We start from the raw sequence: 25,751 nt of genomic DNA on the forward strand, positions 1-25,751 counted from the left end.
CCATGACGCCTTACTGGAGCTACAGCAGTGTGCTAAACACACTTGTTCGAACGAATAGATCAAACAAAAAAGCTTGATTCTTCTCAGTAATATTTTATTACTGAGAAGAACGACTTTGCTGAAAAGCTCCCTGAAATGTTCCCACAAAATCAGACCAAGGGCATCGAATGCCGTACAAATCACAACTTTTAAAAGGGAAATCATTCAAACAGCTGGAACAGGGAGAAGAATGTTTATGACAGATCAAATAATACTGAGGAGGAAAACAATCTAAAAGAGTGTGACACAAAACAAAGCTGAGGATGATTCAGGGTTTTTTTTTGCAAACATTAGTAAAGCTGCAGTCTGGTACGAAAGTGCTGGCCAGTGGTTTTGAATGATTCACTATAACTGCCCAGAAAAGTGCACTTGGAGTAGGAAAGCTACTGGGCACCACCTTCAGGCCATGATGACACACACACACGTTGTTGAGATACTCTTTGAGCCGTTAACTGTATCTTGTGTAATGTTCCATTAGCCTGGCCAGACGTTGTAAATTTGAACCGGTGGGATTCACTTTGCAAAGGTAAAGCCAGGCACATTCTATGTCAGCCGTGTAAGTAGACAAACACAAAATATACATTTATGATCCAGACTATAGTTACACAAGCACGTAAACTATGGGATTTGATGGAAAAACCAACTTGTCTACATTGCATCACATTTTCCCCAACTTACATAATATTTCTGGGGTGTGGTGACTTCAACATACAGAACTGTGAATATAACTAAAATGCCTGTTCAAAGGGCAAAAAAAGTTATCAGTCTGGCTAAAGTTGATTGATATTGCAGTGGGTGATAAGACAATTTACTAGTTTGAGAATCGTCCAGAAACACACCACGCAGTATTCCTATGGGACAAATCAAGAGAGAGAATGCAACATCATCATATCTATGGCCCATTTCTGTTATACTCAATTATGTTCTTCTGTTTTTGATTGACTTGTGGCAAAGAGTAAAAACCTGAGATGTTGTCTTTCTGAAATTTCAATGATCCAAAAGCAATAAATTAAAAAGCAAGGCAGGCTGCTTTACAAAAATAAAATCCACTTGTGCGCTGAAAATAAGCATGACCAAAAATACAATCAGATCTAAAAGAAATGCAGCATGCGGTTTAATATGTGTGGCACTGAAATAACTATAGTACCATATAGAATACATAGGACACGTTCTTCTTCTTCAAGCACAATGAAGTACAGACACGGTGTACATTTTAGAATTTCAGGCACATACATTTGATCCAAGTTGGTATTTGTGTTATATTGTTTAATTTGTATGATATAATATATACATTATATATTATATTGTGGTATACAGTTTGATAACAAGTGGTATGAAATAGTCATTCTCTCAACCTGGGAATAAATAAATAAATTAATCGTACATTACGTCATATGCTGCACCGGAGATATTTAAAAATGTACTGTGGTGTTTGGCAACAAACAGTGACAGGGGAAGCCATTCTTATATGGAACAGCACAAGGTTGCGAAATCGGGATGATTCTTCGTTCATCAAGCCTATATAGAGCTACTGTGTAGTACCTGGAGGATTAAAGTCATAAGGTAACGTTGTAGTATTATGAGTGGAGAACAGAGGTGGTTCATATAGGATGTACTGTACTTTGAGAGGTGACTTCAAAGTCTGGTGCATCAGGATGTCCAGGACTGCATGTTGCGTAGCATGGCCTCAAAGCGCTCCATGTTTGGGGCGTGTGCGTGGCCTAGCTGGTCCGACAGGCGACTGTACAGGCTGAAAGATTTCAACTCCAGCCAGATGAAACCGAAACGGTCCTCGTCAAACAGCACAAACAGCCCGGGGGTGCGCTCCGGACTGGTAAAGCCATGCCCAGCGATCAGGCCTGTCCCATAGAAGCTGTGAGGGAGGGAAGAAGAACAAGACGTTTCACTGGGTTGCAATGCAGCGAGTACAGAGAATAACATGAAAAGTTAACTTGGGAGGGAGATATTATTTCATTAAAGATTAATCACAATCTCCACATGGCATTATTTATCCATCTCTGGGACAGAAATTGATTTATTGCACAAGTTAAAAGTTTGTGATTCCAAAGGTCCTTCGATGTGGTGCTGTGTGAGGAAGAACTCTCACTGCCTTTCATAGTCAAAACAAATTCTAAGAAATAACCTGTTTTGATGTAAAACACGTTTAAGGGACGACAGGGATCAAATTAAAATAAAATGTTCTGCTATTTTAACCCCAGCAAGATCAATTGAACCAATAAAAACAAACAAGCAAACAAAATATATACAAAAAAATATGATTCAGTAACAACAATTCCAACTTTTAATGCCATAAAATGGATTGATTATACTAAATGTACAGGCTGTAGTAATGCTTCGGTAAACTTCGGCCATGATGACAAACAGAAACATAATTTTAACACTGCATGGGGGGATGATGGCAGCGATGCAACCTTAACAAAACACGAGAAATGAATCTTAAATGCAGTGTTGGAAATGATCGACCTTCAGCTTAACTGTTACTCACCATTTCCTGCAGGTGCGAGGGTACACTTCATTGCGTGCCATCACTCCTTGGGGCAGAACGAAAGGCTGAGCTTCAGGGGGACTGCTGGGGCTGCCGGGGCTGCCGAGGCTACTGGGGCCGGGCTGGCAGATGTCTGGAGAAGCCCCCTCGTCTGCCTCCTTCTCTTCTGCTCCGCTGGCATCACCACAGGCTCCCTCTGTCGTGCTGGGGAGAGAGGCAGGCGTAGTGTTGGCCTGTTGCTGTGCCTGCCTCTGTACTTCCTCGTGCATCCCCATTACAACTCTGGACAGCGTCTCTATGTTGCGCTGACACTCCAAGTCTGGAAGAACAACAGGTCGAGTCAGGTCCACGTCCAGAGTGAGCTGCCCCGCAGGAACGTTGGGGTCTCCCTGTGGGAAGGGGTGAAATGAATGGAGGCTTATTTCATACCATTGTAGAGACCAGTGTCAAATATGTTTCATTCAAAGGCACGTCGCTGTGAGCTGAGTGCAAGTTCAGAAATTGAGGTAGACTTAATATTTCACTGTCAGAGAGGCAGATGGTGACCTACAGGACGATTAAGGGCTAAAAGCTGCCTTTCTGCTGCATGTGGATTAATGTGTTTATATAATTACAATAAGCCTATGACAGCTTTACATTTCAGGGCCAAGATGTCTCCGAGTAATAATCTTCTCACGTTTCTTCCTGAGACACGTTATCTCTGCTGGTGGATCATATAAATGTCAGAATCTCCACTCACGGTGAGCTTGGTGGCTCTCGCAGTTGCTCCGTGGAAGCTGAGCATAACAATCTCCAAGCCGTGACTGCCGTAGGTGCCTTTGAAGAGGCCGGGCTGCAGCAGGTCAGAGCTCGACTCGGGAGGCAGGTAGATCCTCCGGTAAGTCAAGCAGTTGCTGTCAAACAAAACCAATATGAGAGCCACAACTTTATCTGAGCCTCTAAATAAGTTACAGGTATTGGTTATACATTAAACCGTGGTAATGAGTTATCAAGAGAGATACGGTGGAGGTGACATCATTCTAACTCATTGTGATTTAAGCTAAGCTGGACACTACAACATTATGCATTCATTGACATTGCACCTCCATTTCAGCTGGTACAGTGAACGTATCTAAGGCAGAAACATACTCGTATTGACTTGTGTAGATGAACTTCATGAGGATGAGCTCCTGCATGTGTTCATGGAAGATGTCCTCCAGAGTTCGTCCCCATTCTTCCTCCAGCCATGTCCTAAACTCCTTCACACAGGGCACAAACACACACACACACACACACACACACAATTATATGTATATCAATACTGGTGACAAAACACATAGGCGTTATTCACATTAAAAATGAACTACATATTTCCTTAAGAGGAGTCATGTACGGAACAGATGCAGGACTTTTCCCCCTCACCTCCTGCCTGCCTCCTGGCATGCGGTGATGATCAGTCTGGTTACACTTAGTTGAGAATTCATCTTTCTTCACAGTCTAAAAAAAAAAAGCATTTAACATTAGATCCCAAACAATTTGCATCCCTGTCACGTTATAATCTCTTCTGCCCTATAAGGGACGTGCGACACAGACACTCACACTCGCCTGTATGTCTCCTTTGTGGGGACCTTTGTGTCCGTACATGCACTCCACAGAGGCTTTCTTGCTCTCCAACATGTGGATGCGGAAGAGTGGCCTTCTTCTCATGGGATCCTCCACACGAGGGTCATGAGGTGGCAAGTACATCCAGCCAATGATGAACAGCCCGTCCACCTGAATTCAAAATGTGCTCAATAAGTTGCTCACCAACAAGTCTCAAGTGACAAAGACACCAAATGTATGTTTTCTTTGTTCTTACCACAACGTTAAGCAGTCCACCATAAGGGCCTATGTCAGGCTGCCAGAGGCCCAAGATGTGTCTGTATGGGTGAAGCACTGCAACACAAGAGCACAGCATCACACCACGCTATCACCTTCAACAGACCTCCCCTCTGCTCCCCGCCCTCAGCATGCTGTAGTGTGAGCACCATGCGTGGTTAAAAAAGGAAATGTGAACACAATTCAGGGTGTTAGAATTAATGAGTGATATTTGCTCCATTTAGGTCACAAGCTATTGTGTGTGGGCGACGACATGTAAACCCAAAAAGGAAGAAATTGCCAAAACCACAACCCTGTCAGCCAAGTGACCTAAACAACACGCACACACACAGCAAACAGTACACTGCATTAAAGGGCCTTCCATTTCACGCTCAATAGGAAAGCAAACAATGCTGAGGAGCACTGCAGTTATTGTTCACACAGGAAAGATAATGCTGCTTGCTTAGCTTAGAAACTAAATCAACAGAGTCCCACACAGAATTCCTCATAATCCGGACATCCAAACTGGAGCCCAGTACATACAGTGTGTGTACACGTCTCTATAGTCCATGTGCTCGTAGTCAGGGAGGAGCTTCATAAAGCGCCCAGACTTCACTCGAGGGTTGACACCTGGACAGGCACAACACAGGCATGTGTAGGGGCGACCAAGACTGAGAGCAGCTCAGTCGACTGCAGCAAGCAGACCAGTGTGTGTGTGTGTGGTTAACAAAGATGTGACAGGTTTCACCACTCTGCACAGTGATGGCAGCTGAACAAGGCTACAGAAAATCAGTTTGTGCCATCAACAGAGCTCACGTGGGAAAGGGGCAAACATCTACGTCAAGAAACAGTTTCAAAACGTCTTTCTACAGCTACAACTCACAGGCAACATCCGATCTTACAGCTCGATCGAACGAATACGAGTGCAAAATATGAAGATACAAACTGTGACTGGTCTGGTGGAGCAGGGATGAAGCTGCTAAATGAATTTCAGTGCGGGTTGAGAGCTTATAATTGGCAAAGCAGCTCACGTTTAACGTAGACGTCCCGGCTTGATACTCCTCCAACTTCCATCTTCCGCAGATCCTCCTTCATCCCGAACTCTGTTGAGTGAAAACACACAAGAATCAGAGCAAGGAGATGAATATAAAAGGGATCTATGAACTGTGAGTCCTAAATATATGTTATGATATTATGTTATGACACAGAGTGGATCAACACTGTGTCATGTGTCACTTTGTTACTGATTATCTTTCAATCAGCAGAACAGGAAATGTGCATCATAACTTCAAAGTGAGTGGTGCAAACCTCAACTACAGGCAGCAGCAACAGGCACAACATGAAGAAATGAAGGATAGAACACTGAATAGTACTTTCCTCTTTACTCAGTGTTACTATTGTGAAACTGGATACAAGCAAATAAATCGAAATACATTAATTATTATGAGGGTTGCTGTTTAAACTATGAAATGTCAGAACATAATGAGGAAAAGGTCATGGGCAAGTTATCAGAGGTTAAACTGATTATTAAAATTCAAACTATTGCACTATGGTGTGAAACAAGCTTAAATCTAGAGTTACGGTTATGTTTATCTATGAATGAACTTAACTTACTTGAATTACTTAACACGCAAATCTTTTGAGTGAGATAACAGCTCGAGTTGGAAACAATTAGTACGCGGGTGATGTAATAGGGGGGTCATGGGATGATCACAGCGGGGGAGTTCAGAGACTTCAACATGCTTATCAACCACACAGAATGGCTGACGAGGGCCTGATAACAGTGTCTGGTTGTGGTCTTGTCCTGGTTCCAGCACGGATCGATAGAAATGCTTTTAGTGAAATACATTTGACAGTGACGAGAGGCGATCGGTACAAAACAACAGCCTGACACAGTGAACAAACAGAGCGGGTTTACATTCGAGTCTGCATAACAACATGCCTCAGCTGACACATGCAGCACGGACTCGACCGCTAACATGTGAATGATCAGGAACATTACCTTCCGTACACCGCCTCCTCCAAATGGTCTCAGTGTTGAGAATTTGTCTGAATTTCTTGCAGACGAGGGCGACGTTTGGTAGCGCCGTTCCGGGGAGTATGGAGAAGATTTCCACTAGCAGCTCCGGGGGCAGCTCCAGTAAGCACTGCGGATTCGGAGGTCCTGTGCTCGGACGATCCAGGCAGCCTCCTCTGTTGACATCAGCGCTGCCATATTCACAAGCGTCACTCGGCCCTGCTGCGGCGGCGGTGGCGCCGGCGCTCACCGGGCCTCCACCGCCGGAGACGTCCTCCCGCTTGTGGCCCACGATCCGCTCCTCTTCCTCCTCGTCCATGTCGGAATCGCTCCCCTGATCCTGCTGGTTCTGCCGCTGTCGCCGCCGGCACCTCCGCGACTGACCCACTCCGCACAGCCTGGCGCACACAGCCATCCGTAATTACCCCCACTTAGCCCAGATTCGTCGCCGCTACGTCGTGCCGTGGCAACGTAATCTGGCAACCGAGCACCCGTTGCGACAACGTAACCGGTTGTGTCAATGTTGGTATTCCAGCAAGGTGCTGGTGTGTGCAGCTGGGGGGCCGGAGACCACGGCTTGCTCTCCACCGACTGCAGAACAGAATGCACGGTGGGAAACGCCCAGTTCCGGCGAGCGCAGCGCTGATTGGCTCACGCGTTTGATCAACAATCGCTTTCTCCCCGTTTGTCTAGGTACACGCCCATTCTAATGCTTTGTTTTGGATTATGAATGCAAATTGATGATTGAAATTATTAAAAGTTCTTGTGTCAACGCAGGTTCATCAATTGAATCGAAATAAAATATTAAACTTTGTAATAACGCTGCACAACTTTGGGAACAAGCTCATACTATTGTCGACAAATAAAAGTTTGAGAAAAGGTTTCAAGATCAATCATGAAACGCTTGAAAGTATTTACAGCTATTATCTGCAATTTATAAAGCTGTTTGAATTAAAACAACTGAGATTTGACTTACATCACATAGCTTTGAGCGGACATGGCAACCCAGCACAACTCCAAAACTTTTCAAATCTATTCATTACACTTGTTCCTTTTGCTTAGTCTTTTTTGTTGTTACGATTTGACTGTTTCGATCGACATATACTAATATATTATTATTTTAAGGTGTTAAGTTAGTATTTTTATGGTGAACCATAACATATATATATAAAATTTTATCAGTATAGGTTGTTTTACGCCGGACTTGGCAACCGTGACGCAAAACAGGAAGTAGTCACTGGCGGGAGTTTTGTCAAATGTTATGAAACCGTCACCACAGGAACGAACCGCTTGGTTTTCGCTTTCCAAGTAATTTTCGCTAAAGTTGAAAGAAATAAGTACGATTGAAGTTAGCGAAAGTAGCGTAAAAACACGTTTTTTGTTCGGTTTTTATATTTTCTCCTCGGAAAATGTCACATTTAGCAAGCTAACCGCGAACTCGCATAGGTCTCCTGTTCTTCGCTAACATTAGCACGGCGCTGTGTTGACAGGTTCATCATGAAGACTGGCATGACCAAACTCCTCTCACTGTCCAATGGAGACAGTCCCGCTGAGCTCCAGGAGTACCTGTCCTCCCTCAACAATGACCAGGTAACTTATCTCAGCTTAGTCACGCGTACAAACATCCCTTTTCTGGTTTATATCTAAAATTTTCTCTGTTTTCTCCTTCTCCTAGTTGATTGAGATGATCACCAACGGCGCACTAAAGGGCAAAGAGGCCGGCGCCATGATCAAAGCCATATTTAAAGGTAAGCTGCTCTATAATGGTGAAAGTATACAGCTGGCAATTGTCACACACAGCTGACGCTAGACGTCACTTCTGAAAACTTGCAACAACAAATGTGTGTGGAGGTTTTGTTGTACCTCATGCTTGTCTTATGTCTCTGTCAGGCTCTCCACCTTCATCCACTGAGGGCTCTGGGCGCAGGCTTCTCCTCTACCAGCACTGCATCCCCTTGTGTGAGTCTGGGGACCTTCAGAATGAGGTCGCCGCTGACATCATCGGCCTGCTGATGTTAGAGGTGAAACTACCTGAATACACGCTCCTCTGAAACATCCTTCTGCTGTGTGTCTGTTTCTCCCTAAAGACCTTGTTGCCATCTAACTGTTCACATTACAGACTCACACTTTGGCCGGGCCGTCTCTTGCACAACTGGCATCTCTGTTTGTCGAAGCAATCAAGGTGGGCAAAATGGGCAGAGGGACGTCTCTGGAGCTGTTTCCCACTGTGCTCACTGCCCTTGCAGCCTGTGAGTCCCTGGCATACGGCAACGGTAACTGCACTTGTTTTTAAAATATAATTTCTCTTAAGTTCTAGTGGTACTCATAGACACCACCGCCATGTGAACAGATATTGTCCGCCTCTCACGGGTGCTTCATATCTTATCTGACATTCAGGAGAACTCAGCGGTGAGCAGTACAAGAAGCAGCTGATCAACAGCCTCTGCTCCGGAAGGTGAGGACTCAGATTTGACGTAAAAACACAAAATAAATATGCTTTACTCTTCACTCTCTGTGCTTAACTATGTTTCTGTTATATTTTCACACAGATGGGAACCTCAATGTGTTATTCACCTGACAACTATGTTCAGGTAAACTGTTCCACCTTTCCCCATGACAGTTTGACACAATTAAAACCTTGTCAATGTCTTTTAAAACGATTATCTCCATTATTATATTTACATGTCGAGATGTTTCTTTTCATATTCCATTAAAATAAGTTGTGTTATGTGTCTGACGTGTTTCAGGGATGTGCCCTTGTCATCAGAAGAGCTGCAGTTCTTGGTGGAAAAAGTGCTGAGGATGTTCATGAAACTGGATCTTCAGGAGATCCCACCACTCATTTATCAACTGCTGCTGTTATCTGCAAAGGTGTGTATGAGAGAGGGAGAGGGAGAGTTTGAGGTTATGCACTTGATGAGCAATTCTGGCACCTTTTTCTTCTTTGACTCGACCATCTGCTGTATTTTGTCTGCTAGGGTTGTAAGAAACTTGTTCTGGATGGAATCACCGGTTATTTTAAGGAGCAGGACCTTCTGCAGGAACAAGAGCAGAAAGATGGAGAGTAAGTCATTTACATTTTAGAAGCGACTCATCTTCTCTCTAAGCCTCCACGCCTTATAGCCGTCGTCATTCTGCCCCTCAGGAGCATGGAGCTGGAGGTGGAGTCTGTTCCACAGGACCAATTGCGACACGTGGAAGGCACCGCTATCCTCCATATCGTCTTTGCTATACGACTCGACCACGAACTCGGGAGAGAGTTCCTCAAAAGTTTCAAGGTTACAGACAGTTTGTTTCATTACTTAAATTAGTTGTTTCCAACTCTGAATAATGTAAAGAATGCCTTGACTCTTGTCTCACTGTCTGCAGACGTCCTATGGGGACTTGTGCCCCTTCAGCGTGGCCCTGCTGCTCTCCGTGGCACGTATCCAGCGCTACGAGGAGCAGGTGAGAAGTCAACGCTCGCCCTCGTCCTTCATTTGTGATTTGACGTCAAATCCTCTGCTCATCCCCTCCGTCTCCTCTGCCTGTCGCAGGTGTTTGAGCTTCTGAAGGGAGCGATCATTAAGAGCTTTAAGGACGAGCAGCTGCAGCAAGGGTCAAAGTTCCTGCAGGAGCTTCTGCCTCGGCACTGCAGTGTGGCTCAGATGATACTGGAGACGGTGAAGAACAGGTCAGAGCATGGAGATAATGACTTTAAATCATGAACTAGGCTAGACTAGATTAAAATGTCAACAGCATAATTACCTTTGCCAAACTCAGGACATATTAGATTAGATTCAACTTTATTATCATTGAGCAAAGGTACAAGCATGAGATGCAGTCAGCATCCAACCAGAAGAGCAAAAATCTACTATAATATATACAGAGTAAGCTATATAAATATTGGATATTATTTGTATTTTTCCCTGGTTCCTCTGCCTGTGCAGCGTCTTTGGTTGGGATCATGTGACCCAGGGCTTGGTCCACTTGGGCTTCTTCCTCATGGACACGTTTGGACCCAAACCGGGGCCGTTTGGCAAAACCACAGAAGGATCTGCTGCCGTCGCCCGGACCCCCGGCCAGCAGGCGTGCAAGCTGGGCAGCCAGGTCCTCTTGCAGGGCTTTAAGGTACCGACTTTGGTCCGGTATCAACGCCCCCTAGCTCATCATGTCAGTGTTTTGACACGTTGCCGTCTCCTCTGACAGATCCATGAGCCGATCAGAGGGGAGATACTGGAGCAAGTCCTGAATCGACTCGTCACCAGAACAGCCTCACCCGTCAGCCATTTCTTAGGTGATAAAACATTTGGATATTCTGTTCTGAGGTGTTTATTAGCACACCAGCTTCTAATCTTTGTTACTGATGTTACTGGGTTTGGTTTGTACCTTCTGCTGGCTTAGACCTTTTTTCAGACTTTGTGGTCTCTGCTCCCATGATCCTCCTGGAGTCGTCGTCTAAGGTGATAGAGACGTTTGATCACCTGTCATACCTGCCACTGGCAACGGTGCAGGGCCTGCTGAAAGCTGTTCAGGTACACACACACACACGCTCACACAAATGCAAAATATAGGAGCGTCTCTCTTTACTGATTAACTTCTTCTGTGTTTGATCTCCAGCCCCTGCTCAAGGTCAGTATGTCCTTGAAAGATGCTTTAATTCTGGTTCTCCGCAAAGCCATGTTTTCCAGGTGTGTATTAGCTTTTTAACCACATCTTGATTCACAGATGGATCAAGTTGAAAGTATAAATAAGATAACCGTTTCCCTCCTTAAATGTCTCTACCAGCCAGCTGGATGGGAGGAAGTCTGCGGTGACCGGCTTCCTGTTGCTGCTGAAGAATTTCAAAGTGTTAGGCAGTTTGTCCTCCAGCCAGTGCAGCCAGGCCGTCTCCTCCAGTCAGGTACGGGTACAGGTGCATGTGTGACAAAGCGTGCTCTAACATACATGTGTGTGGTACATGACGCAGACTCTGTCCCTCTCCGACAGATCCAAGTGGACGTTCATTCCCGTTACAACTCTGCTGCTAACGAAGCGTTCTGCCTGGAGATCCTCAGCAGCCTGCGGCGCTGCCTGGGCCAACAGGCCGACGTGCGCCTTATTCTCTACGAGGTCAGAGGTCACTGTTCCATACCGCCGTCATTACATTTGAGGCATAGAAAGCTTAATGCTGAGCTCCTCCTTCTCTGTTGTAGGGCTTCTATGATGTTCTCCGTCGCAACTCCCAACTTGCGAGCTCCGTCATGCAGACCCTCCTCTCCCAGGTGTGTGTATTATGTTTTATATACGATGGCCTGCTTGCTGTGCTGCCTTCTACATACACTGAGAGCTGTGTGTTACGTCTGTGTGTCCTCAGCTGAAGCGCTACTATGAGCCTGAACAAGATCTGCTGCCCCCAGTGAAATTGGAGCCGTGCATCACAGCTCAGGGGGACCAAGTCTACCTGCAAGAGCCACTGGTGTGTGTGTGTGTGTGTGTGTGTGTGTGTGTGTGTGTGTGTGTGTGTGTGTGTGTGTGTGTGTGTGTGTGTGTGTGTGTGTGTGTGTGTGTGTGTGTGTGTGTGTGTGTGTGTGTGTGTGTGTGTGTGTGTGTGTGCGTGTGCGTGTGCGTGTGCGCGCGCACGCATCACGTCCACCACGTCCACATCACGTCCACGTGCTGTTTCTTCATCCAAGTCCTTCCTCGTCCATCTCAGGCCCATTTGGTGAGCTGCACCGTCCACTGCCTGCTGTGGCTTCAGAACACACGCCGGCCCACCAACGCCGACAGCGACGACGAGGAAGATGAGCAAGAGGAGGGATACCAGTCTGAGCTGCAGACTATCCTACAGAGCATCACAAGGCGCATGATCAAGAGCGAACTGGAGGACTTTGAGCTGGTATGCAAGAGTTAAATTTAGAGACGTGCAAGTACAGGGCAGATATGGATCCATCCCCAAGAATGAAACTTGCTCAAGCTGCCAGTGTTCCTGCTCTGACCTGTCTAATCATGGCCTGTCATCGTGTCACACAGGACAAGTCAGCAGAGTTCTCCATGGTGTCGAGTGTTGGAGGAAAGAATAACATCTTTGCTGTGCTGGTGATGGGAGTGTACGAGATCCTCATCGAGTACAACTTCATCAAATCCAACTACAGGTGAACACACGTGTCTTTGTGCAGTGCAGAGGTGTCAGGCATGAATCCCATCACACAGCTTTCATACTCGCGTGTGTGTCTTGCAGCAAGAGCGGCTTTGAAGACGTCATGGCTCTGTTCACCTGCTACCACAAGCTGTCTGAGATCCTGAAGGAGAAGTCTGGGAAGAGCAGAGCGCCCTCCAACAAAACCCACCGCAGTTTGCTCTCTGTGGGATTCGTGTCGACTCTCCTCACTGGACTCTTCAGGTAAACAGCAGAACACGGAGGGAGATCCTGTTAGGTCAACTGGACAAACTGTGACACAAGGTGTGTTTGTGTGTTCCAGGGACAGTGCACAGAGCAGAGAGGAAGCTCTCTCTGTGCTGCGCTCCAGTGGAGAGTTCCTCCGCTACTCGCTGAGCGTCGCCGTGCAGAAGATCCAACAACTGGAAGAAAGCGGACAAACGGACGGCCCGGACGGACAGAACCCAGACAGGACTTTCCGCTTTCTGCGCGACATGACAAGGTGAGGATCCTCCCGCCGCGGTCAAATGGAAGGCGCCCAGTTGGAAGCTTCTTGACCCGTCTCTCTCTACCCGTCCTCCCAGCGTGCTGATGTGGCGTTACACCAACGTCCCCAGCGCGGCGGAGGACGCAGGGCGGAAGGAGAAGCGCTCCAGTCTTTCCCAGCTGTGCCTGGAGGGTCTGCTCAGGATCTTCACCGCCTGCTCGCAGCGTTATCCAGACAAGATGGCCCAGCTCCTCTCTGCCATGGGTCAGACACACTCCCGGCTTATTAAGCACTTCATCTGGGATGAATTTGACAGCGTTACATTTGAATACTGCGCACCAATTTTATTACGTTTTGCCGTTTGTTCCAGACGCGGGGGAAGACGAGGATGAGCCGGACGCCGACAACGCTGCAGAGATGAATTTCTTCTACATCCGGCAGTTTCAGGTGCATTTATATAAGAATTCTCTCTTGAATTCTCAAAATAAAAAACAGTGTGTGTGCATTTCAGGAGACAAACCCGTTTTCGTTCCAACCCCGATTTTCTCTGCCCGTCCACAGAGGGCGCTGGTTGCACAGTTAAGTGGAGGAGAAGACGAGCTGAACAGCAAAGAGGCCCAGCTGTTGGTCAGCATATTGACCACGCTGTCACGCCAGTTGGATCCGTCCTCCCAGCAGGTGACTCGTCTTATATTCCTGTGTTGCATCACACAGCTCTGCCAAGGCTTCAGCTTTTTTTCCGTTTTTTCTGTAGTTTCTCCCTTGTCTTCCTAGAGAGCTATGGGCCGGTAACTGTTTGCTGTGCTTTCTAACATCCATCTCTGTCTAATTTACAGTTTGTTGAAATGATTACCTGGACTGTGAAAATCTGCAAGGAGACCAGTTTTGGTGAGTAGCAGATAAAATATAAACGTATCCACTCCAGCTGTGATGAGGTGTGTTTGATTTCCCCCCTCTCTCCCTCTCGTGCTCGCACAGAGGACTCGGCTCTGTCCAAAGGCCTCCTCTCCCTCCTCTTCAACCTCCACGTTCTCTACAAGAGCCCGGCCAGCCTGCTGCTGGAGCTCTGCCAAGACATCCACAGCCAACTGGGAGATATCGATCAGGTCACACCATTACTGTACAGGCTTCACAAGTCAAATGGCATTGCGCCACAGGAAAGATGACAAAGCAGTTTGTGGCGTCGTCCGATAAGATACAAGCACACCATGGCAACAATATAAAGGGAAACAATGTCAAGCTGTTGATGTCATGAAGTTACTTACTGTGTGTGTGTGTGTGTAGGATGTAGAGGTGGAGAAACAGTCCCACTTTGCTATTGTCAACCTGAAGACGGCTCCAACAGCAGCAGTGAGTAAATTTTATAACCAATCGCTTCTGATTAACAACGTCGGTGATAGACACTCTGAGATCTGCTGACTCGCTGCATTCCCTATCACTGCATCACCGCTCTGCCCCAGATGCTGGTCTTGTCTCAGGTGGACAGAGTGCTGGACGAGGTCGACTGGCTGATCGCCCGGAAGAAAAGCCAGTCGGGCAGCGGTAAGAATCCGTCTGAACCGACACTGTAACGTGGATGGATGGCGATGATGTCACTCTCTAAGCCTGCGGGATGTCTTTATGTATTTGTTGTATATTTTTATTGAAGCAAGCATTTTGACATGACAGTGCGCATAGTGACAGGACATTTTGAAGATCTTTATTTATACAGAAAGATGGGGGAAAGGAAAGAAGGTTGTATAATTCTTATTATTATTGTGATGTCATTGCTTGTAGGGGAACGTGCAGATGAGACCACAGTCCAGCAGGATCCAGTGGAGAAAGCCGTCACGCTGCAGCTGGGGACCCTTCTGACGGCGCTGAACGAGCTGGTGCAGACGGCTCTGCAGCCCGGGACCTGCACCATCACGCTGCTGCGGGAGCTGAGCCGCACCTACACCATCCTCACCACCCTGGTTAAATACGTGCGTTCAGGATCCTGGTTTTAACAGCTGCTTCTGAATTCACCCTGGTGTGGTTTCCTATTTTTTTCTTTGTGTTGTTACAGTACATGACGGTGTGCGCCAGCCAGCACGGCGCTCTCCCGTCTCGCTTTGAGAAGCTGGTGAGTCAGGAGAAGTTTCCCCTCTGATTGAACCTTCAGGTGTTTGTGATAGGATGTTAACCAGAGCGTCTCCTGTGCCGTCTGTCCAGGTCAAGCTGTCCGGCTCCCATCTGACGCCACAGTGCTACTTCTTCATCACATACGCACAGGTAGAGCCGAGCACTGTGAGGAGGAGAGGAAATGAACTGCAGCTGGAGGCTCAGGGCTCGGGGAACATAAGCACTTTTCCAAAATCTCATTTCACTCCAGTTTAATTTCCTGTTTTCTGAAATCTTTCCTGCCAGAGTGGAGAACTGGAGGCGAATGACAAAAAGAAGAAGAAGAAACGGGAGGAAGTGAACACAGCCGCCTCTGTAAGCACCAAACTACCATAACTGACACAAGGCTTCACAGTCCCATTTTTATTCGACAGTCACATTCTGTTATGATACTGCAGTGGTAAAGGTTCAGTTTTAAACTTATACAGTAACTCTTTATCTGGATCTGCCCCCTCCTCTCCTCCCTGTAGGCCAAACTTCTGCGTGAGACGAAGGCCATCCCTAACCTGATCTTCGGCATTGAACAGTATGAGAAATTCCTCATCACTCTCACCAAGAAATCAAAGGTACGTGAGCTGGATCTCTTCAGACCGTTAAAAGGAAGAAGCATTCGTAACAGAGCACAGCTAAGTTCCCTGAGTAATGTCTGTGTGTTGTCCAGGTAAATCTGATGCAGTACATGAAGCTGAGCACCTCCAGAGACTTCCGCATCAACGCCACCACGCTGGACGCAGCTCTGCAGGAGCAGGAGCAGGAGGGCAGTCAGCAGGTAGAAGCACTAACTGTCCCACATGTCTCAGCGTTAACATCGCCTTTACCTTGTCATCATCTTAAATGTCTTATATTCTCATGAACAGTCTTTGTTGGGTGACGTTACTTTCAGACCACAGCATCACAGGAAGTAGAGGAGACGCAAGAACCCAAGCAGAAGAAGAGGAAATCGTGATTTGTCACTGTGACACAAACGCTGTGAACGGGTGGATCTTGAATGGACCCGTTCCTGCTCGGCCCCTTGGTTCTGTTGCTGCGTCTGGGCCCTCAGCGCCTCACCTGCCTTTACCTAGAGAGCCTTTAGTGAGCTCAATGATCTGGTAAACATCCAGGGCCTCACCTGTGGGACGTTCAGAGAAAGAGAGAGTTTATTAGTAAAACACAATCGGTTTATTAACTAAGATTAATTAAGATTATTTGTACTTTATTCTGTTATTGGAAGTGTAAATTGTCGAAAAGAAGTTGAAACAGTTCAGCCTGGCTTTGTTATATGAACTGCTGATTTGTTTAAGTGCATTATTTTATAGTTCCTGTGATTCCATGTGTTATTAATGCACTTTATAGGTTTGTAAATGTTACAGTGCAGTCGGGGCTCAAATAAACTCCCTGGCTCACCCTGTGGAAGGCCGTATCTCTGTTTCAGCCCTGTGGGGTTGGAAGGCGTGGCACAGTCCATAGTGACCTCCTTCCTCAGACACTGGTCGATGTCGACTGCACTGAAGAAAGCGACGGACTGGGGGAGGTCCTGCATGCCCAACGCGTGGGCGAACATGCTCCTGCAGAGAGACCGGGATAGATGCTGTCAAGCTGTACATGCAGACTCCACTGTGTGTGTGTTTGTATCCAGGCTGTGTGTGTACTGACCTGGTGAGCAGGTTGGTGATCTGAAGGGCAAGCGCCGCCCGGTAACGGTCCTCACTGGACACCAGGTACCTCACCTCGTCGTGAATGCTGATGCAGAATCGCCCGTCGATGTTGTGCTCCTCGAAAAGCCACCGCATGGCCACCAGCATCAGGTGAAGGTAATCAACCGCCGAGCTCTGCACCACCCAGTTCACCCTGCTGGTGATGAACTGAAACAGAGTCGGCAGAGTTAGATTCTTATAACTGACATTGTTAATGCAGAATAATAACGTTAGACCTGACTTGAGGGCTGACCTCACTCTTCACTGCTTTGGGCTCCAGAGCTCTGCTGATCCTGCAGCCCAGCACAGGAGTGGCTGGCTCCCCTGAGTGAGCGATACTCTCCAGCTTATTGAACATGTCCGACTCTGTGCCTCCTGTCCACAGGCGTTTGCCCACTATATCCCACTTCCTCCGACGAGAGCTGAGGGCAAAGTGAACAGAGAGAGAATTCAAGAAATGGAACAATTCTGAGAGGGCAGGAGAACACCTGTGACCCCTGAAGGATGCTCTTGATCCTGGCTCCCTCACCTCTGTGAAGCCAGTCTGCCGATTCTCCGCAACTCCTGCAGAGAGACAGTTCCATCTTCCTCCCTCTCCACCTCCATATCCAGTTCGTTGACGAGCCACTCGCCCTCTTCATTCAGCTGGTATCTGACACACACACACAGTCACAGGACAGTCAAGCCAATAGACTTGCAGGAAGGTAAATTCCACCAACTCATATTCCATAACTCCATCCTCTACCTGCGTATTCCTTTTGTCAGGGCGTACATCTGTTTGGCCTTTGTGGCAGCTTCTGGCTGACTGAGGCGGTGGTTGAACTGCATCAGCAGCCTCTCAGCGAAGGGCTGCCCCGCGCCGTAGATGCGTCCATAATTGAACACCTTGGCGTGATCTCTGCTGATGCCCACTGCATCAGCAGTGCGGCTGTGCAGGTCGGTGCCCTGACTCTTCTTTCCCTGAAGCGTCATCCAGCCAAAAGCTGTACAACCTGGGATCCAACACACGCAAGTACAGATTAAAGCAGATGGGGACAGATTTAAACTAGAAAGGCCCTTAGTAAATCCTCCAAACGCTAGAATGATGACGATGTCTCTCACCATGCATGCCAGCAAAGTGAGCCTCCCCGAGCACAGCAGCGATCCACAGCTCCTGAGAGTCCACGTCTGCTCCCACCAGGTGGTAACCAGGGGGAACCTGCACCATGGCCTTCAGCTCACTGCCCACCCGGTCCCTCTGTGGACACAAAGCAAGAGGCCATGCAAACAAAGTTCCTCTACTGCAGGATGCATGTAATGTAACTCAGCTGGGCTGATGATGTTGGGTTTCTCTTTAAATGAACTCTCTTACCCGTGCATTACTGGCCGTCAGCCATGTTGGCTCCACAGCTCGACGCGTTACCGTTCCTGCAGTGACGACCTGAGGTAAGATGGCTCCATACTGGCCCTCTTCATCATACTCTTTGTGCCTTTAGGAGATAGGAAAGTGAGTGAGCGTACAATAGCTCCTTCTGTGCGCTGTGACCTGAGGATAAGACTCCAGACAAACCTGCTGACGTTGCGAGGAAGCTCCCCCTTCCTCAGCCACAGCACCATCTGAGAGCTGCCAAGAGACGAGATAAACATCCATGACTCATCGTCTTCTGTCGGTGTAGTGTCAACAAACATGACGGTGATCTTCAGACGGTGAGCAGCAGCGTTGTGTTGTACCTGATACGTTTATGAGCGTTCCTCCAGAAAGACATCATTTTGTTGATCTCCAAAGCTCGAGTGGCATTAGTCCCGCCCCTCCCCGCCCTCAGAGTGCCGTTCTCCATCTTAGACAGGAAGTCCTTGGAGAAGGGGCTGCCCACATTGTTCTGATTGCCGTCCTGGAACATCAACATTCTGTTAGAGGGTGGAAATGCAGAACAGCAGCTGAACATTCTGACCATGGATAAAGCTGTGAAACATGGAGTCACCTTATGAGGCAGTTTGAAGAACCAGCACCCGGGGATATCAACATCTTTGTGAGGGCCGTTTCCATGGTGATAGGGGCAGTCACTCTCCCCTGGGACTAGAGACTTGTTAACAAAGAATATGAATGGTATCATCAGTATCCAAATGTGGGTAAAACTGCAAAGGAAAGAGAAGTAACAAACCATATCCGCTCACCTCGTCTGTCACCATTCTGACTCCATTTTCCTCTGCAAGGCTGTCCAGGCGACTCATCGCTTCCACCTGAAGATGAAGTCAGGAGACACACACCTGTCACAACACCAATCACTCCACGTCCTGTCAGCCTGCTCATCTATCTTACAGAAGCCCTCCAGTGTCCCTGAACAGAGCAGATAACGGCCCGGGCACCGGAGGAGACACGGAGACACAACTGGACAAGAAAAGGTCCTGCATTTAACAGTGTGGAGTTATGATGAGCACCTTTTCCCACACAGCACTGTCGCTCCACATGAGGTCGTCTGAGGGGTCGGAGTCCAGACACTCCGGCGGCTCTTTGCTGTTCTGCTCACAGTATTCTCTGTAAATGCTCTCGATGGCTCTGCGGGAGACAATAACAAGTACAAACACACTCTCTATACAGTTTATAACCTTTGTGGTGTCAAAGCTGTGTGTGTAATACCTGTATGGACACACCGGCTGTAGGTTTTCCTCCTGGATCTCCAGGTTATCCCTGCGTCCCGGCACCAGGTAGCCCCAGCCGTGCTTCTCTGTGTAATGCAGGGGGAAGCCGTCCCAGGTCAGGCCCATCAGCTTAGGGGTCACTCTGGTCTGGAGACTGATCAGGTTGGCTCCAGGCGTCCAGCTCTTCTCTTCAGACATCTTTTCACAAAGCTTACGAAACCACCTGATGAGACGGGGCGGGGTTATAATTTGAGATCCGACGGGAAACTGGAGTGGAAAAGCAACGACTGAGTCTGTGCAGCAGGAAGTCTACCCTGGGTGACCCGGCAGGTGTTGCCTCCTCTTGGGCAGGCGCTGCACCGTTTCCTTCAGCTTCTCCACAGCCAACCTGCTGGGGCACGGGCCGTCCAGCTCCTCTTCAGGAGGAGGACCAGGGTCTAAACATCACAACGACTCCAGTGAATCAGCTCATACATGGATGTTATTATTGTTTTTGTTGTTAATCTAAATGGAAAGGCTTTTACCTTCTTCACACTCAGGCAGAGGAGTGAAAGTTTGATTTTCAGCTTCTTTTTGGGAGTTTTTCTTCTTGCTTGTTGCCACTTTCTTCAGTTTAAACTCCTGCACGTCCCACTCCAGATCCCAAAGCCAGGGGTCCTCCTTGTACCTACCAAAACATATGTGAGTCATTACAGAGTCCGTTGTCGTCCTGATCTTGATCCTCAGGTGACGTCGTGCTTCTCTCCTCACCTGTCATCCTGCAGGAGCTGGCAGGCGTCGTCTGCTACGTTCATCAGAGACTTCTTCATCTCTCTCTGCAGGTCCTCGTACGTGTCCTGCGAGTCCTCCAGGTAGCGCTCCCAGTACTGATTGACGGGCAGATAGCTCACGCCCATCTCCAGCATGCCGGCAAACGTCACCGGATGAGGGCACCTTTGAAAAGAGAGGCGGTGTTTTTGTTTTTCCTTTGCACACAGAAATGGGGCAGAATATTGAAATCTCGCATCTCATCTTGTGTCAGATTGACTAATGAGGATTTTCCCGACCTCTCCATGAAGAGAGGCAGCTGCTCGGTGAAGACTTCGTGGGTGGCTTCTACGTCCAAGGCACAATACTGCATCAACGCCTGTGGAGGTCAGCAAAGGCACGTTCACTGACCGAGTTCAATTCAAGGTGAAAACAAATCATTTAGATCATTTTCTTCTGGAACGTCTCACCTGGAAGTTGTTCCTGACGTCCACCATGTTTCCCTTCACAAAGATGTCTCTGGCCTCTTTCTGAAGCGGCTCCCCTCCCACATACAGAGCGTGGACATCAACCAGGTTATTAATGCTGCTAATATTCACCCAGTCCCAGGAACCAATCTGTACACACAAACCAAGTGTCAACACCAAAAAGCAAAGCACTAACCGACCTAAATGTCTTCCCACTTTAAGGGAAAGCAAACATTCCCTTATACCCATAATGCTTTCTGAGAAAAGGACACAAACCATTGGACCATCCTTCTTCTTCCCCGCCTTCCTCATGTGCTCCTTGACCTCCTGCAGGCCTCTCCGCTTGCCCAGTTTACTGGCCATCCACAGTGTTCGCTGAAACCCCGTCAGCCCGGAGATGGCCATGTGGAGGCTCATAGTGTCCAGGAAACGCACCTTAGAACCCTCCAGTAAACAAAGACACACCTCTGAATGAACGATACGGATACAGGAACGTGAGAGCAGATGAGAGGACATAACAGGAAAGTATAAACACTGACCTTTAGTAAGTATTGCTCCTTAATGAAAGACCGATCAAAACTGACATTATGACCGACGATGAGCCTCTCCTTCCACTCGCCCCCTGGAGGGCGGGCAGAGTTCATGGTTGTCTCCAGTGGGATGAGGTCAGCGAGGGTCAAATGATTGGACCAGGAGTATCTCTCTTCAATCAGACGCTTACTGCACCAGGAGTACCTGACATGTGAGAGGAAGACAACAGGGAAACTCTGTCCTGTGAGCTGTGTACAAAGATTTGATACCAAAGTTGCGCAAATGTTTACAGTTCAAGCTTCACTTTACCAGTTGGTGGGAGACGCAGCGACAGCCAGTGTAGGACACCGTCCCTCCGTCACACACACCTCCACATCAAACACCAGCGCCGACTCATCAGGGAAATCCACCTTTTGGGTTTCCCCATCTGGTCCGTAGCGGGTCCAGCCAGCTTCAAAGGTCCACTCCTGAGGCATGGCGGGCAGCTGGGCCTGCTGCAGCTCAGAGGCCGCCGCCAGGTAAGGGAGGCTCTGCTTCTGAGCCAAGATTCGGAAGTGCTCGTCAATGTTTTTGCCGTAAATCTGGGGGAGTTTCAGCTCCACGTCGGGTAACAACGCGGCCTCCTTCCCCCACAGCTGGTGCTTCTGTAGGTGCCTAACGCTGCGCTCCACGTCTGCCTCTCTGCACTCTGGCTCCAGGCCTCCAAAGATCTGCTGGTGGAGATTCCTGGACAGCATCTGGATGTTCAGGGGGTTCATGCGTGTCTCTGACGAGTCGTCACCTTGGAGGGACTGAGGACTGGAGGAGCAGAAGGAGCGCAGGCACGTCCATGGCACAGAGACTCGAGGGGGCCGTAGAGGACGACGTAACACATGCAGCATCACCTTATAAGGACGTCTCACTGGAACTGGAACAGGATCATAATGTTACTAGATGTTATGATGATATTGGAGTGGTATTTTATTCTATTTTCCTTTTAAGAATACATACACACCAATATGTACAGTTTGGCAATTCACCTAAACTATAACAATTAATTAGTAACGATGCCTTAGTCAGTCACTGCGGTTTCGCTAATAAACTCAACCGAAGTACAAGAAAGCTACGTTAGTTAAATCACTGGAAAATATGTTTGCTAAAGGTATTGTTAACTAGGCAGAGTTCAGGTAAAGTTACGCACGTTTAAGAACTCGTTTCGTCACCATATCATACATTTAAAGTAAGATGAATAGCAATATTGTTTCACTACCGAACTACCAATACAAATCCCTTGTAAGTGCGAACCTGCTTGTCAGTAAAGCTGTTCTGATTCTGATCACAACCCAAAGAGGTGTTTATCAGTAGTTGTGTCACTCACCTGAAGAAAACGGGTAGAAATGATCGAAGACATACCACGTTCAGCTCTCTGATCCCCTAAAACATTTCGCTTGATACGTGTTATCAAACATATCTAACTACATGCTATACACTCCAAACAGCTCCATAACAAACACACACATGCCATGCTGTACTGAATGTAGCAGCTGAAACATCAGCGCCCCAAAGCGGCACGGAGGACACTTTGCGCTCAAGGGGACTAATAAATCTCCGTTTAGATCAGTCCATACAGGAATTGCATTTAAACAATTAAATATCATGCATTTGCACTACACATCGCTATCAATTTTAACAAGATTCAAATGATTTGACACCTCTGCGGTTTGCGTCAAGGGAGAATGTACGTATAGACATAAAAACGAACGTTTGGGCGTAGTTTTAGTTGACATACCACAGCCATTGAAGCACTCGAAGGCCGCGTGGCCTAATGGATAAGGCGTCTGACTTCGGATCAGAAGATTGCAGGTTCGAGTCCTGCCGCGGTCGGTATTTTGGCGTTTCCTGGCAACTGTACAAAGTTGTTGTGTTCAAACATAGATTTGATCTTTATTGTAGCCTCGCGGAATTCAATCAGCTACAGAAAGAAGAAGATAGACTTTTAATAACATTATTAAAGAGAATATTGGTGATAATACGTAACTGTAAAAAAACCAGAAACAAACCCTGTGTGGGTTATACAGTATAGCTTGCACTCATGTTCGAGTCAAGCCTTCACCTTCACACCGATTCCTAATGACGATGAGTTTATGGGATAAATTGGTTAATAAGGTTATTAACCAATCACAAACCAGGAATCAGTGTGAAAGTTTGAGTGAAGTTATCCGATTGACTCCAGCATGCACGCCAGATTCGTAATAAAAAACAAAAAAATAAAAGTCTTCTGCGCACCTTTCCAAAAATCGCTACTGAATGTGCTGAAAATAATTTGGTCAAAAAAACTTATTGTAATGGTATTTTCACCACGGATACATATCTCAGACATTCAGTACACAACAAACCACCATGTGTCAATCACAACATGTCAGTATTGCACTGTGTTGTTGTCACGATTATATAAGGAGCTAATCCGTCAGCAACGTGTTCCCCCTTGTTTCCACCGCCTCAGCGTTTCCATAATCTCCAATTTGACTGATGGTGATGTCCTGTCAGTGCTTCAGAGGGCTGCAGATACAAGACTACAATATAAAAATAAGGAATTCTAGATTGATCGGTTGGTTGTTTTCTTCAGCTACAGGATACTTACAAGTGCAATGAACAGTTTGGAGGAAGTGCCGTTTCAGACCCCGTTGGGCTCACTGGAAGGGCAACAGCGGCTTGTGGTGGCTCCGGACCTCACCGTGCCAGACTGCCACCAAATCATGGAAGAAACCAAGGTCACACATTCACATTTTATTTATTTTTAAACAAACATTAAACTCAGTCAGGGATACATTCATCAGCAGTTTACGTTTTAAGCTATCTAAACCAGTGTTTTCAACCTGTGTGCCGCCCGTGAGAGATCGTCTGATGTGCCGTGGGAAATTATCCAACTTTACTTCATTAATCCGGGAGCCCATCCTGCTATCCAGCCCGGCCCGGCCAACGAGACAGACCGCAATCGCAGCGCAAATTTCGAAGCGCGCAATCCCACCAGATCTAGACAACGAAACCTACATTGAAATCGTTGAATATTAGGTTACACAAAGTAACAGTGTGTTTGTTTGGTGTCCCTGCAGTACGAGTTCACGCTGGAGCAATGGATTCTGAGTCAGAGGGACAGCACGTACTGCAGCAGAGCACGGCCGGTGTGTGCGGCCCCCTCCTGTCCCCCCTACTCCCTCATGTTCTGCAGCCCTCAAGTGAGCTGCAGGTCCAGTCGGCGGAACAGCACCTCGTGGGCCCCCAGCCTTCGCAACCGCAGTTACAGCCTGAACTCTGCGGACACCTGCTGCATGCGCCCTCGCACTGTCAACTTCCTCATCTCGGACTCGGAGGATGAAGAGGGCTATGTTGAGGACAATGAGAGCTCCTCCACCGATGACACACATCGCCGCCCTAAGAGCAGAGGGTGGTCCCGCAGCAGTTCGCCTAAAGACCCTCTCTACAGAGTCAGGGAGCAGCAACTAGGCGTTTCTGCTCACCGCCGCTGTGCATCTGCCCAGGGCCTCAGACAGCATACAGCCAGCCCGCCTCAACACTGCAGACAGAATGCACGGGATCACAGGTCACAGCAGGGGGCGAGGAACAGCAAGAAGCAGCAGCACTCTCAGGTCCCTGTGGGCAGGAAGCACATGCAAAACACACCAGCCGGCCTCTCTGCACCCAGGCTGCAGCAGCAACAACGACCTTCATCTGCAGGGCCCGTTGTCAAAGACCGCAGTCAGAAGGTGAACAGATGGTATTTTTGTGTCCCCATGTCACTGAAATACCTTGCTTTTCCCTCAAATCTGACTGATTTGATGTCCTCAGGGTCTGCAGTCGAGCGTTTCTCATCGGTCTGTCTTTGACTCGGCCTCAGAGCTGCTGTCAGCACTGAGCCAGGAGGAGCGGGAGCTGCTGGAGGCCGTCACCCAGAGAGGCCATCCCTTACGCACCGCCATTCTGGCTCTTCACAGAACGGGATATCGCAGCCCACAGAAAGTATGTGCCAAAACAAATCACAATAGAAACAGCTGATGCGTCACTTTTAACCTTTTAACATACCGGAAAGCGAAAACCTTTTTTAAGTGCTTCATCGTCAAAAAGGAATTCTTCTGGTGTCACTTCATAGATCCTGAAGTACCTGGACTCCAGTGAGCGTCTGTGTGAACTGGGCTATGAGAAGGTGGAGGTAGAGGAGGCCATGGAGATGTTTCAGAACTGCGAGAGCAAGGTGATGTCAAGTTTGCTTACAATGCATTTAGAAAGAAACCACACTGCTCTTCAGGTTATCTGCAACAACTTCTTTCCCTTCAGGCTGCAGAGTTTCTGCATCTCCTAGCTCAATTCAACGAGATGGGCTTCCAGCAGAGCGCCATCAAAGAGGTGCTGCTCCTCCACGAAAACCACCGGGAGAAAGCTCTGGAAGAACTCATGACACGCATGGCTTAAACAGCACATCTTAGTTTGGAAAGGTAACGCAAAGAACAGAGTGGATCGGTATGAGCCAAAGGGGCTAAAGCTAGACAGAAGAGTGAAGACACTGTAACTGCAAACAATAAACAAACAATT

General features: G+C 47.7%; 4 protein-coding genes, 1 long non-coding RNA gene and 1 other non-coding gene across 9 annotated transcripts; 4 read left to right on the plus strand and 2 right to left on the minus strand.

The window, feature by feature from the left end:
- Positions 1-216: 216 nt before the first annotated feature.
- fbxo31 (F-box protein 31) lies at positions 217-6,978 on the minus strand. 3 transcript variants are annotated; one of them, XM_076140741.1, is made up of 10 exons: positions 6,384-6,978; positions 5,413-5,484; positions 4,925-5,011; positions 4,383-4,459; positions 4,130-4,297; positions 3,947-4,021; positions 3,674-3,783; positions 3,285-3,438; positions 2,546-2,934; positions 217-1,912 (listed from the first exon to the last, which is right to left on the minus strand). In XM_076140741.1, exons 1-10 carry the CDS (start codon positions 6,811-6,813, stop codon positions 1,690-1,692), a joined length of 1,785 nt encoding a protein of 594 aa, XP_075996856.1. In that variant the 5' UTR covers positions 6,814-6,978; the 3' UTR covers positions 217-1,689. The 3 variants fall into 3 exon arrangements, with proteins under 3 accessions (XP_075996856.1, XP_075996855.1, XP_075996854.1); XM_076140740.1 differs by lacking the exon at positions 4,925-5,011 and having other exon boundaries at positions 6,384-6,976; XM_076140739.1 differs by lacking the exon at positions 4,925-5,011 and having other exon boundaries at positions 4,124-4,297; positions 6,384-6,976.
- A 1-nt stretch (position 6,979) lies between these two features.
- On the plus strand, positions 6,980-16,262 carry fanci (FA complementation group I). 2 transcript variants are annotated; one of them, XM_076140735.1, is made up of 38 exons: positions 6,980-7,091; positions 7,889-7,988; positions 8,074-8,146; positions 8,289-8,419; positions 8,518-8,671; positions 8,796-8,853; positions 8,948-8,989; positions 9,146-9,269; positions 9,377-9,462; positions 9,544-9,676; positions 9,768-9,845; positions 9,935-10,071; positions 10,328-10,508; positions 10,587-10,674; positions 10,782-10,912; positions 10,998-11,068; positions 11,166-11,280; positions 11,367-11,489; positions 11,573-11,641; positions 11,734-11,835; positions 12,073-12,255; positions 12,390-12,511; positions 12,598-12,759; positions 12,839-13,018; positions 13,101-13,267; positions 13,374-13,450; positions 13,565-13,681; positions 13,840-13,891; positions 13,982-14,109; positions 14,288-14,353; positions 14,464-14,545; positions 14,780-14,967; positions 15,051-15,107; positions 15,197-15,256; positions 15,392-15,460; positions 15,616-15,711; positions 15,807-15,914; positions 16,029-16,262. In XM_076140735.1, exons 2-38 carry the CDS (start codon positions 7,896-7,898, stop codon positions 16,089-16,091), a joined length of 3,966 nt encoding a protein of 1,321 aa, XP_075996850.1. In that variant the 5' UTR covers positions 6,980-7,091; positions 7,889-7,895; the 3' UTR covers positions 16,092-16,262. The 2 variants fall into 2 exon arrangements, with proteins under 2 accessions (XP_075996850.1, XP_075996849.1); XM_076140734.1 differs by lacking the exon at positions 6,980-7,091 and having other exon boundaries at positions 7,648-7,988.
- Positions 15,265-22,686, minus strand: polg (polymerase (DNA directed), gamma). The gene is made up of 23 exons (XM_076140736.1): positions 22,543-22,686; positions 21,495-22,092; positions 21,194-21,389; positions 20,931-21,098; positions 20,658-20,804; positions 20,487-20,566; positions 20,191-20,373; positions 19,965-20,107; positions 19,754-19,877; positions 19,439-19,663; positions 19,240-19,357; positions 18,976-19,041; positions 18,783-18,884; positions 18,532-18,692; positions 18,371-18,424; positions 18,173-18,290; positions 17,923-18,058; positions 17,567-17,813; positions 17,351-17,473; positions 17,075-17,243; positions 16,781-16,989; positions 16,532-16,692; positions 15,265-16,256 (listed from the first exon to the last, which is right to left on the minus strand). The coding sequence occupies exons 2-23, from the start codon at positions 22,064-22,066 to the stop codon at positions 16,192-16,194; spliced, it is 3,567 nt and encodes a 1,188-aa protein (XP_075996851.1). The 5' UTR covers positions 22,067-22,092; positions 22,543-22,686; the 3' UTR covers positions 15,265-16,191.
- Positions 20,529-21,067, plus strand: LOC142990851 (uncharacterized). The gene is made up of 3 exons (XR_012960835.1): positions 20,529-20,613; positions 20,701-20,762; positions 20,988-21,067. It is a non-coding gene; the product is annotated as an uncharacterized LOC142990851 (long non-coding RNA).
- A 289-nt stretch (positions 22,687-22,975) lies between the features above and the next one.
- trnar-ucg (transfer RNA arginine (anticodon UCG)) lies at positions 22,976-23,048 on the plus strand. Its single transcript has one exon. It is a non-coding gene; the product is annotated as a tRNA-Arg (tRNA).
- A 1,253-nt stretch (positions 23,049-24,301) lies between these two features.
- Positions 24,302-25,634, plus strand: LOC142988441 (uncharacterized; the record flags this gene model as incomplete). Its single annotated transcript, XM_076137622.1, has 4 exons — positions 24,302-24,928; positions 25,011-25,181; positions 25,312-25,413; positions 25,497-25,634. Coding segments are annotated over 4 exons (1,035 nt in total), but the record flags the coding sequence as incomplete, so codon positions are not given.
- Positions 25,635-25,751: the final 117 nt, after the last annotated feature.

Source organism: Genypterus blacodes, unplaced genomic scaffold (genome assembly GCF_046128005.1).
Source record: "Genypterus blacodes isolate CSIRO-AG114 ecotype Tasmania unplaced genomic scaffold, CSIRO-AGI_Gbla_v1 ptg000015l_1, whole genome shotgun sequence".
In the NCBI taxonomy this organism is placed as follows: Eukaryota; Metazoa; Chordata; class Actinopteri; order Ophidiiformes; family Ophidiidae; genus Genypterus; species Genypterus blacodes.

Coding starts and splice junctions, on each gene's coding strand:
- polg (XM_076140736.1), bottom strand. CDS start 22,066: ATGCTGCATGTGTTACGTCGTCCTCTACGGCCCCCTCGAGTCTCTGTG. Junction 21,390..21,494: donor GCTGCGTCTCCCACCAACTG/GTAAAGTGAAGC, acceptor CTCACATGTCAG/GTACTCCTGGTGCAGTAAGC. Junction 18,059..18,172: donor TGACGGCCAGTAATGCACGG/GTAAGAGAGTTC, acceptor TTGTGTCCACAG/AGGGACCGGGTGGGCAGTGA.
- fanci (XM_076140735.1), top strand. CDS start 7,896: ATGAAGACTGGCATGACCAAACTCCTCTCACTGTCCAATGGAGACAGT. Junction 9,270..9,376: donor TGCTGCTGTTATCTGCAAAG/GTGTGTATGAGA, acceptor TTTGTCTGCTAG/GGTTGTAAGAAACTTGTTCT. Junction 13,268..13,373: donor CCAGCTCCTCTCTGCCATGG/GTCAGACACACT, acceptor CGTTTGTTCCAG/ACGCGGGGGAAGACGAGGAT.
- fbxo31 (XM_076140741.1), bottom strand. CDS start 6,813: ATGGCTGTGTGCGCCAGGCTGTGCGGAGTGGGTCAGTCGCGGAGGTGC. Junction 3,439..3,673: donor ATCTACACAAGTCAATACGA/GTATGTTTCTGC, acceptor TTTGTTTGACAG/CAACTGCTTGACTTACCGGA. Junction 1,913..2,545: donor CCTCGCACCTGCAGGAAATG/GTGAGTAACAGT, acceptor CCTCCCTCACAG/CTTCTATGGGACAGGCCTGA.